Source organism: Oncorhynchus nerka, linkage group LG27 (genome assembly GCF_034236695.1).
Source record: "Oncorhynchus nerka isolate Pitt River linkage group LG27, Oner_Uvic_2.0, whole genome shotgun sequence".
NCBI classification, from domain to species: Eukaryota; Metazoa; Chordata; class Actinopteri; order Salmoniformes; family Salmonidae; genus Oncorhynchus; species Oncorhynchus nerka.
In genome coordinates, this window is record NC_088422.1 from 7,293,036 (window position 1) to 7,306,900 (window position 13,865).

A 13,865-nucleotide genomic window follows, 5' to 3' on the forward strand; every position below is an offset into this window, starting at 1 on the left:
AACTACTGGTCTAGCTACTGGTCTAACTACTGGTCTAACTACTGGTCTAGCTCCTGGTCTAACTACTGCTCTAACTACTGGTCCTACTACTGATCTAACTACTGGTCTAGCTACCGGTCTAACTACTGGTCTAACTACTGGTTTATCCTACACTGGAATTCTCACAAAACTACAGAGAACACCGGAAATCAATCAACTGTTTCAATGTTTTTAATCACTAAAAAGGCACCAAATACAGGCATCATATTAACAGCATTGGAATAATTTCCACAAATGATAGCACCAAAAATGTAATGTCATCTCCCCAACTTCCAAATGTTTTTTTTGATAGGCATACTGTTCTATGACAGAGCGAGAGGGAGAGAGAGAGAGAAAGAGAGAGAGAGAGAGAGAGAGAGAGAGAGAGAGAGAGAGAGAGAGAGAGAGAGAGAGAGAGAGAGAGAGAGATAGAGGGAGAGAGAGAGGGAGAGAGAGACAGAGAGAGAGAGGGAGAGAGAGAGAGAACGACAGAGAACGAGAGAGAGAGACAGAGAGACAGAGAGAGGGAGAGTGAGAAAGAGACATAGAAAGAGAGAGAGAGACTGAGAGAGAGAGAGGGAGAGGGAGAGACAGAGAGAGGGAGAGGGAGAAAGAGAGAGAGAGAGACATAGAAAGAGAGAGAGAGACAGAGAGAGAGAGAGAGAGTAAGTGAGACAGAGAGAGAGACAGAGAGAGAGGGAGAGAGAGAGAAAGAGAAAGAGAGACATAGAAATAGAGAGAGAGAGAGAGAGAGAGAGAAAGAGTAAGTGAGACAGAGAGAGAGAAAGTGAGACAGAGAGAGAGAGAAAGAGAGACAGAGAGAGAGAGAGAGAGAGACAGAGAGAGAGAGAGAGAGACAGTCAGACAGACAGACAGACAGACAGAGACAGAGCTATTGACAAATCAATGCACAGAATGGTTTTCTGCAGAACATTCTGCATCTACACATGTGTAGCATCCTATTCCCTATCTAGGGCTCAGAAGTTAGGCACTATATAGGGAATAGGGTGCTATCTGGAATGGATCCATAGTGTTGCGGTGAGATTGAACTTGTATGTACATTAAAAGAATATAACTGAGGTAATTCTGGGTCTTTTGGCAGAATGAAGGCAAGGCAATAAAAACGTAGACACACGTGTTGTATAAAATAATCCAAAGTGATCTGTAACATGTTAAAATAGAAAAGAAAAAAAAACAAGAAATCCATTCGGTTACACTGTAGAAGTCATTATAAGGCTAGAGTAGCATCCAATGGGAGTGGGAGCTTCAACACAGAACTAGAATGAGTAGAACAGACCTCCCCATTCAATTCAATGATGCCACAATGGTTGGCGATTCTTTTTCCATGGGTATCAACCTATCTAGGCTATATAATCTACGGTAGTAGTAGTATTCACAGTGTACTTCTTACCCATTGGACTATTTGCATGAGACAGTACTACATGTAATGGCACTAATGGAAATCTAAATAAAAGTTGAAGAAAATAAAGAAAATTACAAATAAAAAAGCTTTTGAGCTGTTGTCTTAAAAGATGAAAACAAACTAGACTATTAGAAAGGCTGAATCTTAGCTCCATGGGCAGAGAACTGGGTTTGAAGAGAAAGAGAGAGAGAGAGACAGAGAGAGAGAGAGAGAGAGAGACAGAGACACAGAGAGACAGAGAGACAGAGAGAGAGAGAGGGACAGAGACAGAGAGAGAGACAGAGAGAGAGAGAGGGACAGAGACAGAGAGAGAGATAGAGAGAGAGTGTGTGTTCATGTAGTAGTAATTGCACTTGAATATACACTGTGCATACAAAACATTAGGAACACCTGCTCTTTCCATGACTTAGACTGACCAGGTGAATCCAGGTGAAAGCTATGATCCCTTATTGATGTCACTTGTTAAATCCACTTCAATCAGTGTAGATGAAAGGGGAGGAGTCAGGTTAAAGGAGAATACTTAAGTCTTGAGACAGTTGAGACATTGATAGTGTATGTGTGCTATTCAGAGGGTGAATGGGCAAGACAAAATATTTAAGTGCCTTTGAACGGGGGATGGTAATATAGGTGCCAGGCCACACCGGTTTGAGTGTGTCAAGAACTACAACGCTGCTGGGTTTTAGACGCTCAACAGTTTCCCGTGTGTATCAAGAAATGGTCCACCACCCTTTGGGTCCACCACTCAAAGAACATCCAGGGTCCGGCATCCCTGTGGTTCACCATCACTGTGGTCCACCATCACTGTGGTTCACCATCACTGTGGTCCACCATCACTGTGGTCCACCATCACTGTGGTTCACCATCACTGTGGTTCACCATCACTGTGGTCCACCATCCCTGTGGTTCACCATCCCTGTGGTCCAGCATCCCTGTGGTCCACCATCACTGTGGTTCACCATCACTGTGGTCCACCATCCCTGTGGTTCACCATCCGTGTGGTCCAGCATCCCTGTGGTTCACCATCCCTGTGGTTCACCATCCCTGTGGTTCACCATCACTGTGGTCCACCATCACTGTGGTCCACCATCCCTGTGGTCCACCATCCCTGTGGTTCACCATCACTGTGGTCCACCATCACTGTGGTCCACCATCACTGTGGTCCACCATCACTGTGGTTCATCATCCCTGTGGTCCAGCATCCCTGTGGTTCACCATCACTGTGGTTCGCCATCACTGTGGTCCACCATCACTGTGGTCCACCATCCCTGTGGTTCACCACTCAAAGGGCATCCAGGGTCCACCATCCCTGTGGTTAATCACTGCTTTTGAAACCTTGAAGAGTCCATTCCCAAACATATTGAGGCTGTTCTGAGGGCAAAAGGGGGTGACACTCATTAGGAAGGTGTTCCCTAAGGTTCTCTACACTCAGTGTATATAATAAACACACTACTATTTCAGTTGTGGACAACGGATCATAACTCACCGTGGGCCTGAATCCTAACATTCTTTCTATGAATTGACGGCATGATGAATGAAAGTGGAGTTAGGATTGGGGGCATTAGTGTGTTCAATACTTTCATAGCAGTTGTGGCAATGAAATTATTAAGCAGAGATATATCTGAACTATTCAAACTATTCAAGACAATCTGCAGAAAAAGTCCCTGAGCTACCTAGCGTACATTGATCATTTTGGCGATGTTAGCTACCTAGCGTACATTGATCAGTTTGGCAATGTTAGCTACCTAGCGTACATTGATCAGTTTGGCGTTGTTGTTGGAAAAACAACACCTGACTGATCCCAAAGTCTATGGTCGTCGTTCAACGATGACGTTTCATTTTTTTTTTAAATGAGGAAAAACTGAATCCTGTTTTATGCGATAGTTCACTCATTTCTCTATTCCTGAGGTAGCCCAGGTGTGAAATGATTTGAATAAATGCTGCATAGCTGGCTGTCAAAAACGCGTTACATTTTTTTTTTTTTATCTCACATCAAGGTCGTATAAAAAAACATTAGCGAACAATATATTATTCCTGAACTCTAACACAGATTTATTTTAGATTTGTCATTAAATACTCCTTATTTTCAGGATATTTTTCACAATCTTTCCCCTATGAGTAGGTGGAGTGTAGAACTGCTACTTCTACTGGTATAAACTGACACGTTGAGGAGGAGGACCAGGGTCTTACTTTTGGGGGGCCTTTGTCGCCCTGTCTAGAAAAATAATCTAGCTAGGGGAAACACCGGAGGGAGGCGGGAGATCCTCAGACCTCAGTGCCGTCGTTGCCGAGGTTGTTGTGGAGCTTGACCTCCAGGTTGACCTGCTTGACCTTCGCCGCTCCTTTGACCTTTGCCCCTCCGTTGACCTTAGAGTTGACGTTGTCGTGATTCCGGTTGATGTTGAGGTTGATGTTCCTGACTGTGCAGTGTTTAGAGCTGAAGTTCTTCTCCAGGGTCTTCTCTAGATAGACCTCTACCTTGGTGTTCAGAGGGTACTCCTCCGCCATCTTGGACGGCTTCTTTCCAGCCGACCGTCGGCACTTCCTGAAGAGTAAAAAGGAACCCAGCAGGACGAGGACCAGCAGGGTCAGCGCAGCCACGCCCCCGCGCGTAGATCCTCCCATCTGGGGGTTAAATGTGGAGGCAACGGGGACCTCGAGTCGGAGAATCTTCATGTTGGTTCCATTCTTCGTCTGGTCGCCCTCGTTATCATAGATCAGAGACTCGTCGAGGGTGAGATGCCCGCTTTGGTCCACCAGGTCCCGGCGAGCGCGGCTGTAGTCAATGCTTCGCCTCAGCTGATTGGTCAGGTCCCTGCGAGCCCGCACCATGTCGCTGCTGTGTGCAAGCTGATGGGTCAGATAACGCTGGATCCTGGGGCCAGAGATGGACTCTGGACCAATCACATAGATCACTTGCAGGTACCACTGATGTCCCGCCTCCACCTGTCAATCAAGAGAGAGAGAGTTAAAGAGATTATCCAGTACTTTTGTATACTTTTTAGCCAGTAGTTCTGAAAGTATCACTCACAAGCCAAAAGAGGTCCTTGAAAATGGTATACTACGTCACATACAAGTAGTTCTGAAAGTATCACTCACAAGCCAAAAGAGGTCCTTGAAAATGGTATACTACGTCACATACAAGTAGTTCTGAAAGTATCACTCACAAGCCAAAAGAGGTCCTTGAAAATGGTATACTACATCACATACAAGTAGTTCTGAAAGTATCACTCACAAGCCAAAAGAGGTCCTTGAAAATGGTATACTACGTCACATACAAGTAGTGCTGAAAGTATCACTCACAAGCCAAAAGAGGTCCTGGAAAATGGTATACTACGTCACATACAAGTAGTTCTGAAAGTATCACTCACAAGCCAAAAGAGGTCCTTGAAAATGGTATACTACGTCACATACAAGTAGTTCTGAAAGTATCACTCACAAGTCAAAAGAGGTCCTTGAAAATGGTATACTACGTCACATACAAGTAGTTCTGAAAGTATCACTCACAAGCCAAAAGAGGTCCATGAAAATGGTACATACTTAGTAGTCGCCAAAGTTCCGGAGCATATCAGATCAAATAATGGTTTTATCACTGTGAAAGTTAGCCCTCAAAACTGACGAAGACCTTTTTGAAGAGTAGCTACAGTACACATTTATAACTCATACATTATGCATTCATAAGCGGTACATTACCATTTATTAGATTATGATGGTTCAGTGGATAAGTCTTGGTCTCCACTGACCTTGTACAGGGCATCAACCTTCATGGTAAAACCATCAACACCAGGCATGGCTGTCATGGTCTGTAGTTCGGTGATATCCGACGCAAAGTTGGCCTCGAAGGGAACATCATGGAAGAACCTGTCACAGACTTCAGGCCGCTTCCGATCCTGGAGAAGAAACGTTACAACAACTCTGTCATTACCGATCTGCAACAAAAATCAAACATTAGCATACATGCTAACAGTATCTACATCTATACCATATAAACACTAGCATACATGCTAACATACATGCTAACAGTATCTACATCTATACCATATAAACACTAGCATACATGCTAACATACATGCTAACAGTATCTACATCTATACCGTATAAACACTAGTATATATGCTAACAGTATCTACATCTATACCGTATAAACACTAGCATACATGCTAACAGTATCTACAACTATACCGTATAAACACTAGCATACATGCTAACAGTATCTACAAGTATACCGTATAAATACTAGCATACATGCTAACAGTATCTACATCTATACCGTATAAACACTAGCATACATGCTAACAGTATCTACATTTATACTGTATAACCACTAGCATATATGCTAACAGTATCTACATCTATACCGTATAAACACTGCCATACATGTTAACATACATGCTAACAGTATCTACATCTATACCGTATAAACACTAGCATATATGCTAACAGTATCTACATCTATACCATATAAACACTGCCATACATGCTAACATACATGCTAACAGTATCTACATCTATACCGTATAAACACTAGCATACATGCTAACAGTATCTACATCTATACAGTATAAACACTAGCATACATGCTAACAGTATCTACATCTATACCGTATAAACACTAGCATACATGCTAACAGTATCTACAAGTATACCGTATAAATACTAGCATACATGCTAACAGTATCTACATCTATATCGTATGAACACTAGCATACATGCTAACATACATGATAACAGTATCCACATCTATCCGTTATAAACACTAGCATACATGCTAACAGTATCTACATCTATACCGTATGAACACTAGCATACATGCTAACATACATGATAACAGTATCCACATCTATCCGTTATAAACACTGCCATACATGCTAACAGTATCTACATCTGTACCGTATAAACACTAGCATACATGCTAACAGTATCTACATCTATACCGTATGAACACTAGCATACATGTTAACAGTATCTACATCTATACCGTATGAACACTAGCATACATGTTAACATACATGCTAACAGTATCTACATCTATACCGTATAAACACTAGCATACATGCTAACAGTATCTACATCTATACCGTATGAACACTAGCATACATGTTAACAGTATCTACATCTATACCGTATGAACACTAGCATACATGTTAACATACATGCTAACAGTATCTACATCAAATCAAATCAAATCAAATTTTATTTGTCACATACACATGGTTAGCAGATGTTAATGCGAGTGTAGCGAAATGCTTGTGCTTCTAGTTCCGACAATGCAGTGATAACCAACAAGTAATCTAACTAACAATTCCAAAACTACTGTCTTATACACAGTGTAAGGGGATAAGGAATATGTACATAAGGATATATGAATGAGTGATGGTACAGAGCAGCATACAGTAGATGGTATCGAGTACAGTATATACATATGAGATGAGTATGTAGACAAAGTAAACAAAGTGGCATAGTTAAAGTGGCTAGTGACATAAGAATGCAGTCGATGATCTAGAGTACAGTATATACATATGCATATGAGATGAATAATGTAGGGTAAGTAACATTATATAAGGTAGCATTGTTTAAAGTGGCTAGTGATATATTTACATCATTTCCCATCAATTCCCATTATTAAAGTGGCTGGAGTTGGGTCAGTGTCAATGACAGTGTGTTGGCAGCAGCCACTCAATGTTAGTGATTGCTGTTTAACAGTCTGATGGCCTTGAGATAGAAGCTGTTTTTCAGTCTCTCGGTCCCAGCTTTGATGCAGCTGTACTGACCTCGCCTTCTGGATGATAGCGGGGTGAACAGGCAGTGGTTCGGGTGGTTGATGTCCTTGATGATCTTTATGGCCTTCCTGTAACATCGGGTGGTGTAGGTGTCCTGGAGGGCAGGTAGTTTGCCCCGGTGATGCGTTGTGCAGACCTCACTACCCTCTGGAGAGCCTTACGGTTGAGGGCGGAGCAGTTGCCGTACCAGGCGGTGATACAGCCCGCCAGGATGCTCTCGATTGTGCATCTGTAGAAGTTTGTGAGTGCTTTTGGTGACAAGCCGAATTTCTTCAGCCTCCTGAGGTTGAAGAGGCGCTGCTGCGCCTTCTTCACGACGCTATCAGTGTGAGTGGACCAATTCAGTTTGTCTGTGATGTGTATGCCGAGGAACTTAAAACTTGCTACCCTCTCCACTACTGATCCATCGATGTGGATAGGGGTGTTCCCTCTGCTGTTTCCTGAAGTCCACAATCATCTCCTTAGTTTTGTTGACGTTGAGTGTGAGGTTATTTTCCTGACACCACACTCCGAGGGCCCTCACCTCCTCCCTGTAGGCCGTCTCGTCGTTGTTGGTAATCAAGCCTACCACTGTTGTGTCGTCCGCAAACTTGATGATTGAGTTGGAGGCGTGCATGGCCACGCAGTCGTGGGTGAACAGGGAGTACAGGAGAGGGCTCAGAACGCACCCTTGTGGGGCCCCGTGTTGAGGATCAGCGGGGAGGAGATGTTGTTGCCTACCCTCACCACCTGTGGGCGGCCCGTCAGGAAGTCCAGTACCCAGTTGCACAGGGCGGGGTCGAGACCCAGGGTCTCGAGCTTGATGACGAGCTTGGAGGGTACTATGGTATTGAATGCCGAGCTGTAGTCGATGAACAGCATTCTCACATAGGTATTCCTCTTGTCCAGGTGGGTTAGGGCAGTGTGCAGTGTGGTTGAGATTGCATCGTCTGTGGACCTATTTGGGCGGTAAGCAAATTGGAGTGGGTCTAGGGTGTCAGGTAGGGTGGAGGTGATATGGTCATTGACTAGTCTCTCAAAGCACTTCATGATGACGGAAGTGAGTGCTACGGGGCGGTAGTCGTTTAGCTCAGTTACCTTAGCTTTCTTGGGAACAGGAACAATGGTGGCCCTCTTGAAGCATGTGGGAACAGCAGACTGGTATAGGGATTGATTGAATATGTCCGTAAACACACCGGCCAGCTGGTCTGCGCATGCTCTGAGGGCGCGGCTGGGGATGCCGTCTGGGCCTGCAGCCTTGCGAGGGTTAACACGTTTAAATGTCTTGCTCACCTCGGCTGCAGTGAAGGAGAGACCGCATGTTTTCGTTGCAGGCCGTGTCAGTGGCACTGTATTGTCCTCAAAGCGGGCAAAAAAGTGATTTAGTCTGCCTGGGAGCAAGACATCCTGGTCCGTGACTGGGCTGGGTTTCTTCTTGTAGTCCGTGATTGACTGTAGACCCTGCCACATGCCTCTTGTGTCTGAGCCATTGAATTGAGATTCCACTTTGTCTCTGTACTGACGCTTAGCTTGTTTAATAGCCTTGCGGAGGAATAGCTGCATTGTTTATATTCGGACATATTACCAGACACCTTGCCCTGATTAAAAGCAGTGGTTCGCGCTTTCAGTTTCACGCGAATGCTGCCATCAATCCACGGTTTCTGGTTTGGGAATGTTTTTATCGTTGCTATGGGAACGACATCTTCGACGCACGTTCTAATGAACTCGCACACCGAATCAGCGTATTCGTCAATATTTCCATCTGACGCAATACGAAACATGTCCCAGTCCACGTGATGGAAGCAGTCTTGGAGTGTGGAGTCAGCTTGGTCTGACCAGCGTTGGACAGACCTCAGCGTGGGAGCCTCTTGTTTTAGTTTCTGCCTGTAGGCAGGGATCAGCAAAATGGAGTCGTGGTCAGCTTTTCCGAAGGGGGCGGGGCAGGGCCTTATATGCGTCGCGGAAGTTAGAGTAACAATGATCCAAGGTTTTACCACCCCTGGTTGCGCAATCGATATGCTGGTAAAATTTAGGGAGTCTTGTTTTCAGATTAGCTTTGTTAAAATCCCCAGCTACAATGAATGCAGCCTCCGGATAAATGGTTTCCAGTTTGCAAAGAGTTAAATAAAGTTCGTTCAGAGCCATCGATGTGTCTGCTTGGGGGGGGATATATACGACTGTGATTATAATCGAGGAGAATTCTCTTGGAAGATAATGCGGTCTACATTTGATTGTGAGGAATTCTAAATCAGGTGAACAGAAGGATTTGAGTTCCTGTATGTTTCCTTCATCACACCATGTCTCGTTAGTCATGAGGCATACGCCCCCGCCACTCTTCTTACCAGAAAGATGTTTGTTTCTGTCGGCGCGATGCGTGGAGAAACCCGTTGGCTGCACCGCCTCGGATACATCTATACCATATAAACACTGCCATACATGCTAACATATATGCTAACAGTATCTACATCTATACCGTATAAACACTAGCATACATGCTAACAGTATCTACATCTATACCGTATGAACACTAGCATACATGTTAACAGTATCTACATCTATACCGTATGAACACTAGCATACATGTTAACATACATGCTAACAGTATCTACATCTATACCATATAAACACTGCCATACATGCTAACATATATGCTAACAGTATCTACATCTATACCGTATAAACACTAGCATACATGCTAACAGTATCCACATCTATACCGTATAAACACTAGCATACATGCTAACAGTATCTACATCTATACCGTATAAACACTAGCATACATGCTAACAGTATCTACATCTATACCGTATAAACACTAGCATACATGCTAACAGTATCTACATCTATACTGTATAAACACTAGCATATATGCTAACAGTATCTACATCTATACCGTATAAACACTAGCATACATGTTAACATACATGCTAACAGTATCTACATCTATACCGTATAAACACTAGCATACATGCTAACAGTATCTACATCTATACTGTATAAACACTAGCATATATGCTAACAGTATCTACATCTATACCGGATGAACACTGCCATACATGTTAACATACATGCTAACAGTATCTACATCTATACCGTATAAACACTAGCATATATGCTAACAGTATCTACATCTATACCGTATAAACACTAGCATATATGCTAACAGTATCTACATCTATACCGTATAAACACTAGCATACATGCCAACAGTATCTACATCTATACCGTATGAACACTAGCATACATGTTAACATACATGCTAACAGTATCTACATCTATACCGTATAAACACTAGCATACATGCTAACAGTATCTACATCTATACCGTATAAACACTAGCATATATGCTAACAGTATCTACATCTATACTGTATAAACACTAGCATATATGCTAACAGTATCTACATCTATACCGTATGAACACTAGCATACATGTTAACATACATGATAACAGGGTGGATAAAAGCAGTTACATCGGCTATGGATGTGGAATATACAAATCTCAAAAGTAGTTTCAGTAAACTTGTAGTTTCCAGCAGTCATAACAGAACTCCCATTATTGGAAACATGAGCGTAAACAATCCAACACTACGATACCAGTGCCCTGACTCGCACAACAATACAATTCCTCCTATTTGAATAGCTCACAGTCTTTGAATATATTTCTTAAAACTATGACTACACACTGAGAAAAGGTGAAAAGACCAGTTTGTCCGATCACATGGGTGGGCGGTCACATTGGATGACATACCACAGACCAATCGAATGCCTTGCCTAGCAACGCCTCGGTCGTGGGTTCAAGTTCCAGAGAGACAACGTACTTGGATGAAAGCGTCTGCTAAATGGGATGTACGGAATCGACAAGCAGCGACAGTCCAGGTTACATTCTAGGTTGTCTTCATTGCAGTCATACTGAACAGATTATCAGAGTGCATTTCACTATTGCAAAAAATAGACAACACAGAACAATAGTACAACTACATTAGAGGACAATGGAAGTTAAATAACAGGAGCCAACCGTACCAGAATCAGGAACCTGTGTTTGAGGTGTTTGTTGGTCTGGATGCAGCCGTACTGAGGACCCTCGTTGTACAGAGTCCCTGTGGGGTCGAAGAAAGGCACGTATCCATCCCGTCCTGTACACAGGTACACCTTCTCCAGCTGCAGCTTGTAGGCTGAGTTCAGGTTCTGCTCTGGGTTCCACAGCACTCTGCCGTACAGCGTCTGGCCTGTAGGGGCACCAGAGACATGCTAGGTTAGGTGATACATAAGGTTTATTATATAATGTGATACAAAGTGGCAAAAATGCATTACATACAACTGGCTATATATATATATACTAGCACTAGCCTGCCCTATATATATATATATACAAAGAAATGTATTCAATACATACAATACATTTACTGCAATATATATGACATATTAAGGAGGAAGCTTAGCGGTTATAGTGTTGGGCCAGTAACCAAACTGCAATATATATGACATATTAATCAGGAAGCTTAGCGGTTAAAGTGTTGGGCCAGTAACCAAACTGCAATATATATGACATATTAATCAGGAAGCTTAGAGGTTATAGTGTTGGGCCAGTAACCAAACTGCAATATATATGACATATTAAGGAGGAAGCTTAGCGGTTATAGTGTTGGGCCAGTAACCAAACTGCAATATATATGACATATTAAGGAGGAAGCTTAGAGGTTATAGTGTTGGGCCAGTAACCAAACTGCAATATATATGATATATTAGCACCTATCATACTACTATGACATTCATGTTTCAATGAGTGAACTTTTCTCAGAGTAAAGATCCCACTTTGAGTTTGCCCAGTGATGTGTGGAACAGTCATGGTACCCATAGAGAAGGCTCCCTTGTAGTCCATCTCAGCCATGGATATGTCGGAGATGGCCGGGTCCATCATGAACACCTTCTCATTGTTGCACAGCTGAAAATCAGTGTTGAGGGAGTATACCACTGGGACGGGCCGGTTGGTCTGCTGGAAGGCTATAGGTAACTGGAACCTGAGGGGGAGGGAGGGAGGACAGGTTGGTCTGCTGGAAGGCTATAGGTAACTGGAACCTGGGGGAGAGGGAGGGAGGGCAGGTTGGTCTGCTGGAAGGCTATAGGTAACTGGAACCTGGGGGGAGGGAGGGAGGACAGGTTGGTCTGCTGGAAGGCTATAGGTAACTGGAACCTGGAGGGGAGGGAGGGAGGGCAGGTTGGTCTGCTGGAAGGCTGTAGGTAACTGGAACCTGGAGGGAGGGAGGACAGGTTGGTCTGCTGGAAGGCTATAGGTAACTGGAACCTGGAGGGGAGGGAGGGAGGGCAGGTTGGTCTGCTGGAAGGCTGTAGGTAACTGGAACCTGGAGGGGAGGGAGGACAGGTTGGTCTGCTGGAAGGCTATAGGTAACTGGAACCTGGGGGAGGGAGGGCAGGTTGGTCTGCTGGAAGGCTATAGGTAACTGGAACCTGGGGGGAGGGAGGGAGGGCAGGTTGGTCTGCTGGAAGGCTATAGGTAACTGGAACCTGGAGGGGAGGGAGGACAGGTTGGTCTGCTGGAAGGCTATAGGTAACTGGAACCTGGAGGGGAGGGAGGACAGGTTGGTCTGCTGGAAGGCTATAGGTAACTGGAACCTGGGGGAGGGAAGACAGGTTGGTCTGCTGGAAGGCTATAGGTAACTGGAACCTGGGGGAGAGGGAGGAGGGCAGGTTGGTCTGCTGGAAGGCTATAGGTAACTGGAACCTGGGGGGAGGGAGGACAGGTTGGTCTGCTGGGAGGCTATAGGTAACTGGAACCTGGGGGAGAGGGAGGGAGGGCAAGTTGGTCTGCTGGAAGGCTATAGGTAACTGGAACCTGGGGGAGGGAGGGAGGACAGGTTGGTCTGCTGGGAGGCTATAGGTAACTGGAACCTGGGAGGGAGGGAGGACAGGTTGGTCTGCTGGAAGGCTATAGGTAACTGGAACCTGGGGAGAGGGAGGGAGGGCAGGTTGGTCTGCTGGAAGGCTGTAGGTAACTGGAACCTGGAGGGGAGGGAGGACAGGTTGGTCTGCTGGAAGGCTATAGGTAACTGGAACCTGGGGGAGGGAGGACAGGTTGGTCTGCTGGAAGGCTATTGGTAACTGGAACCTGGAGGGGAGGGAGGACAGGTTGGTCTGCTGGAAGGCTATAGGTAACTGGAACCTGGGGGGAGGGAGGACAGGTTGGTCTGCTGGAAGGCTATAGGTAACTGGAACCTGGGGGAGGGAGGACAGGTTGGTCTGCTGGAAGGCTATAGGTAACTGGAACCTGGAGGGGGGGGAGGGAGGACAGGTTGATCTGCTGGAAGGCTATAGGTAACTGGAACCTGGAGGGGAGGGAGGGCAGGTTGGTCTGCTGGAAGGCTATAGGTAACTGGAACCTGATGGGGAGGGAGGGAGGGCAGGTTGGTCTGCTGGAAGGCTATAGGTAACTGGAACCTGGAGGGGAGGGAGGACAGGTTGGTCTGCTGGAAGGCTATAGGTAACTGGAACCTGGGGGAGGGAGGGAGGGCAGGTTGGTCTGCTGGAAGGCTATAGGTAACTGGAACCTGAGGGGAGGGAGGAGGACAGGTTGGTCTGCTGGAAGGCTATAGGTAACTGGAACCTGGGGAGAGGGAGGGAGGGCAGGTTGGTCTGCTGGAAGGCTATAG

General features: G+C 45.0%; 1 protein-coding gene across 1 annotated transcript in view; it reads right to left on the reverse strand.

Moving 5' to 3' along the window:
• Window positions 1–194: 194 nt before the first annotated feature.
• LOC115127105 (extracellular matrix organizing protein FRAS1-like) overlaps window positions 195–13,865 on the reverse strand; it is a 521,989-nt gene continuing 508,318 nt past the window's right edge. Inside the window, 4 exon segments of the mRNA XM_065011350.1 lie at window positions 195–4,384; window positions 5,182–5,328; window positions 11,221–11,426; window positions 12,052–12,218. Coding sequence (XP_064867422.1) covers window positions 3,704–4,384; window positions 5,182–5,328; window positions 11,221–11,426; window positions 12,052–12,218 — 1,201 coding nt within the window. The 3' untranslated portion in view covers window positions 195–3,703.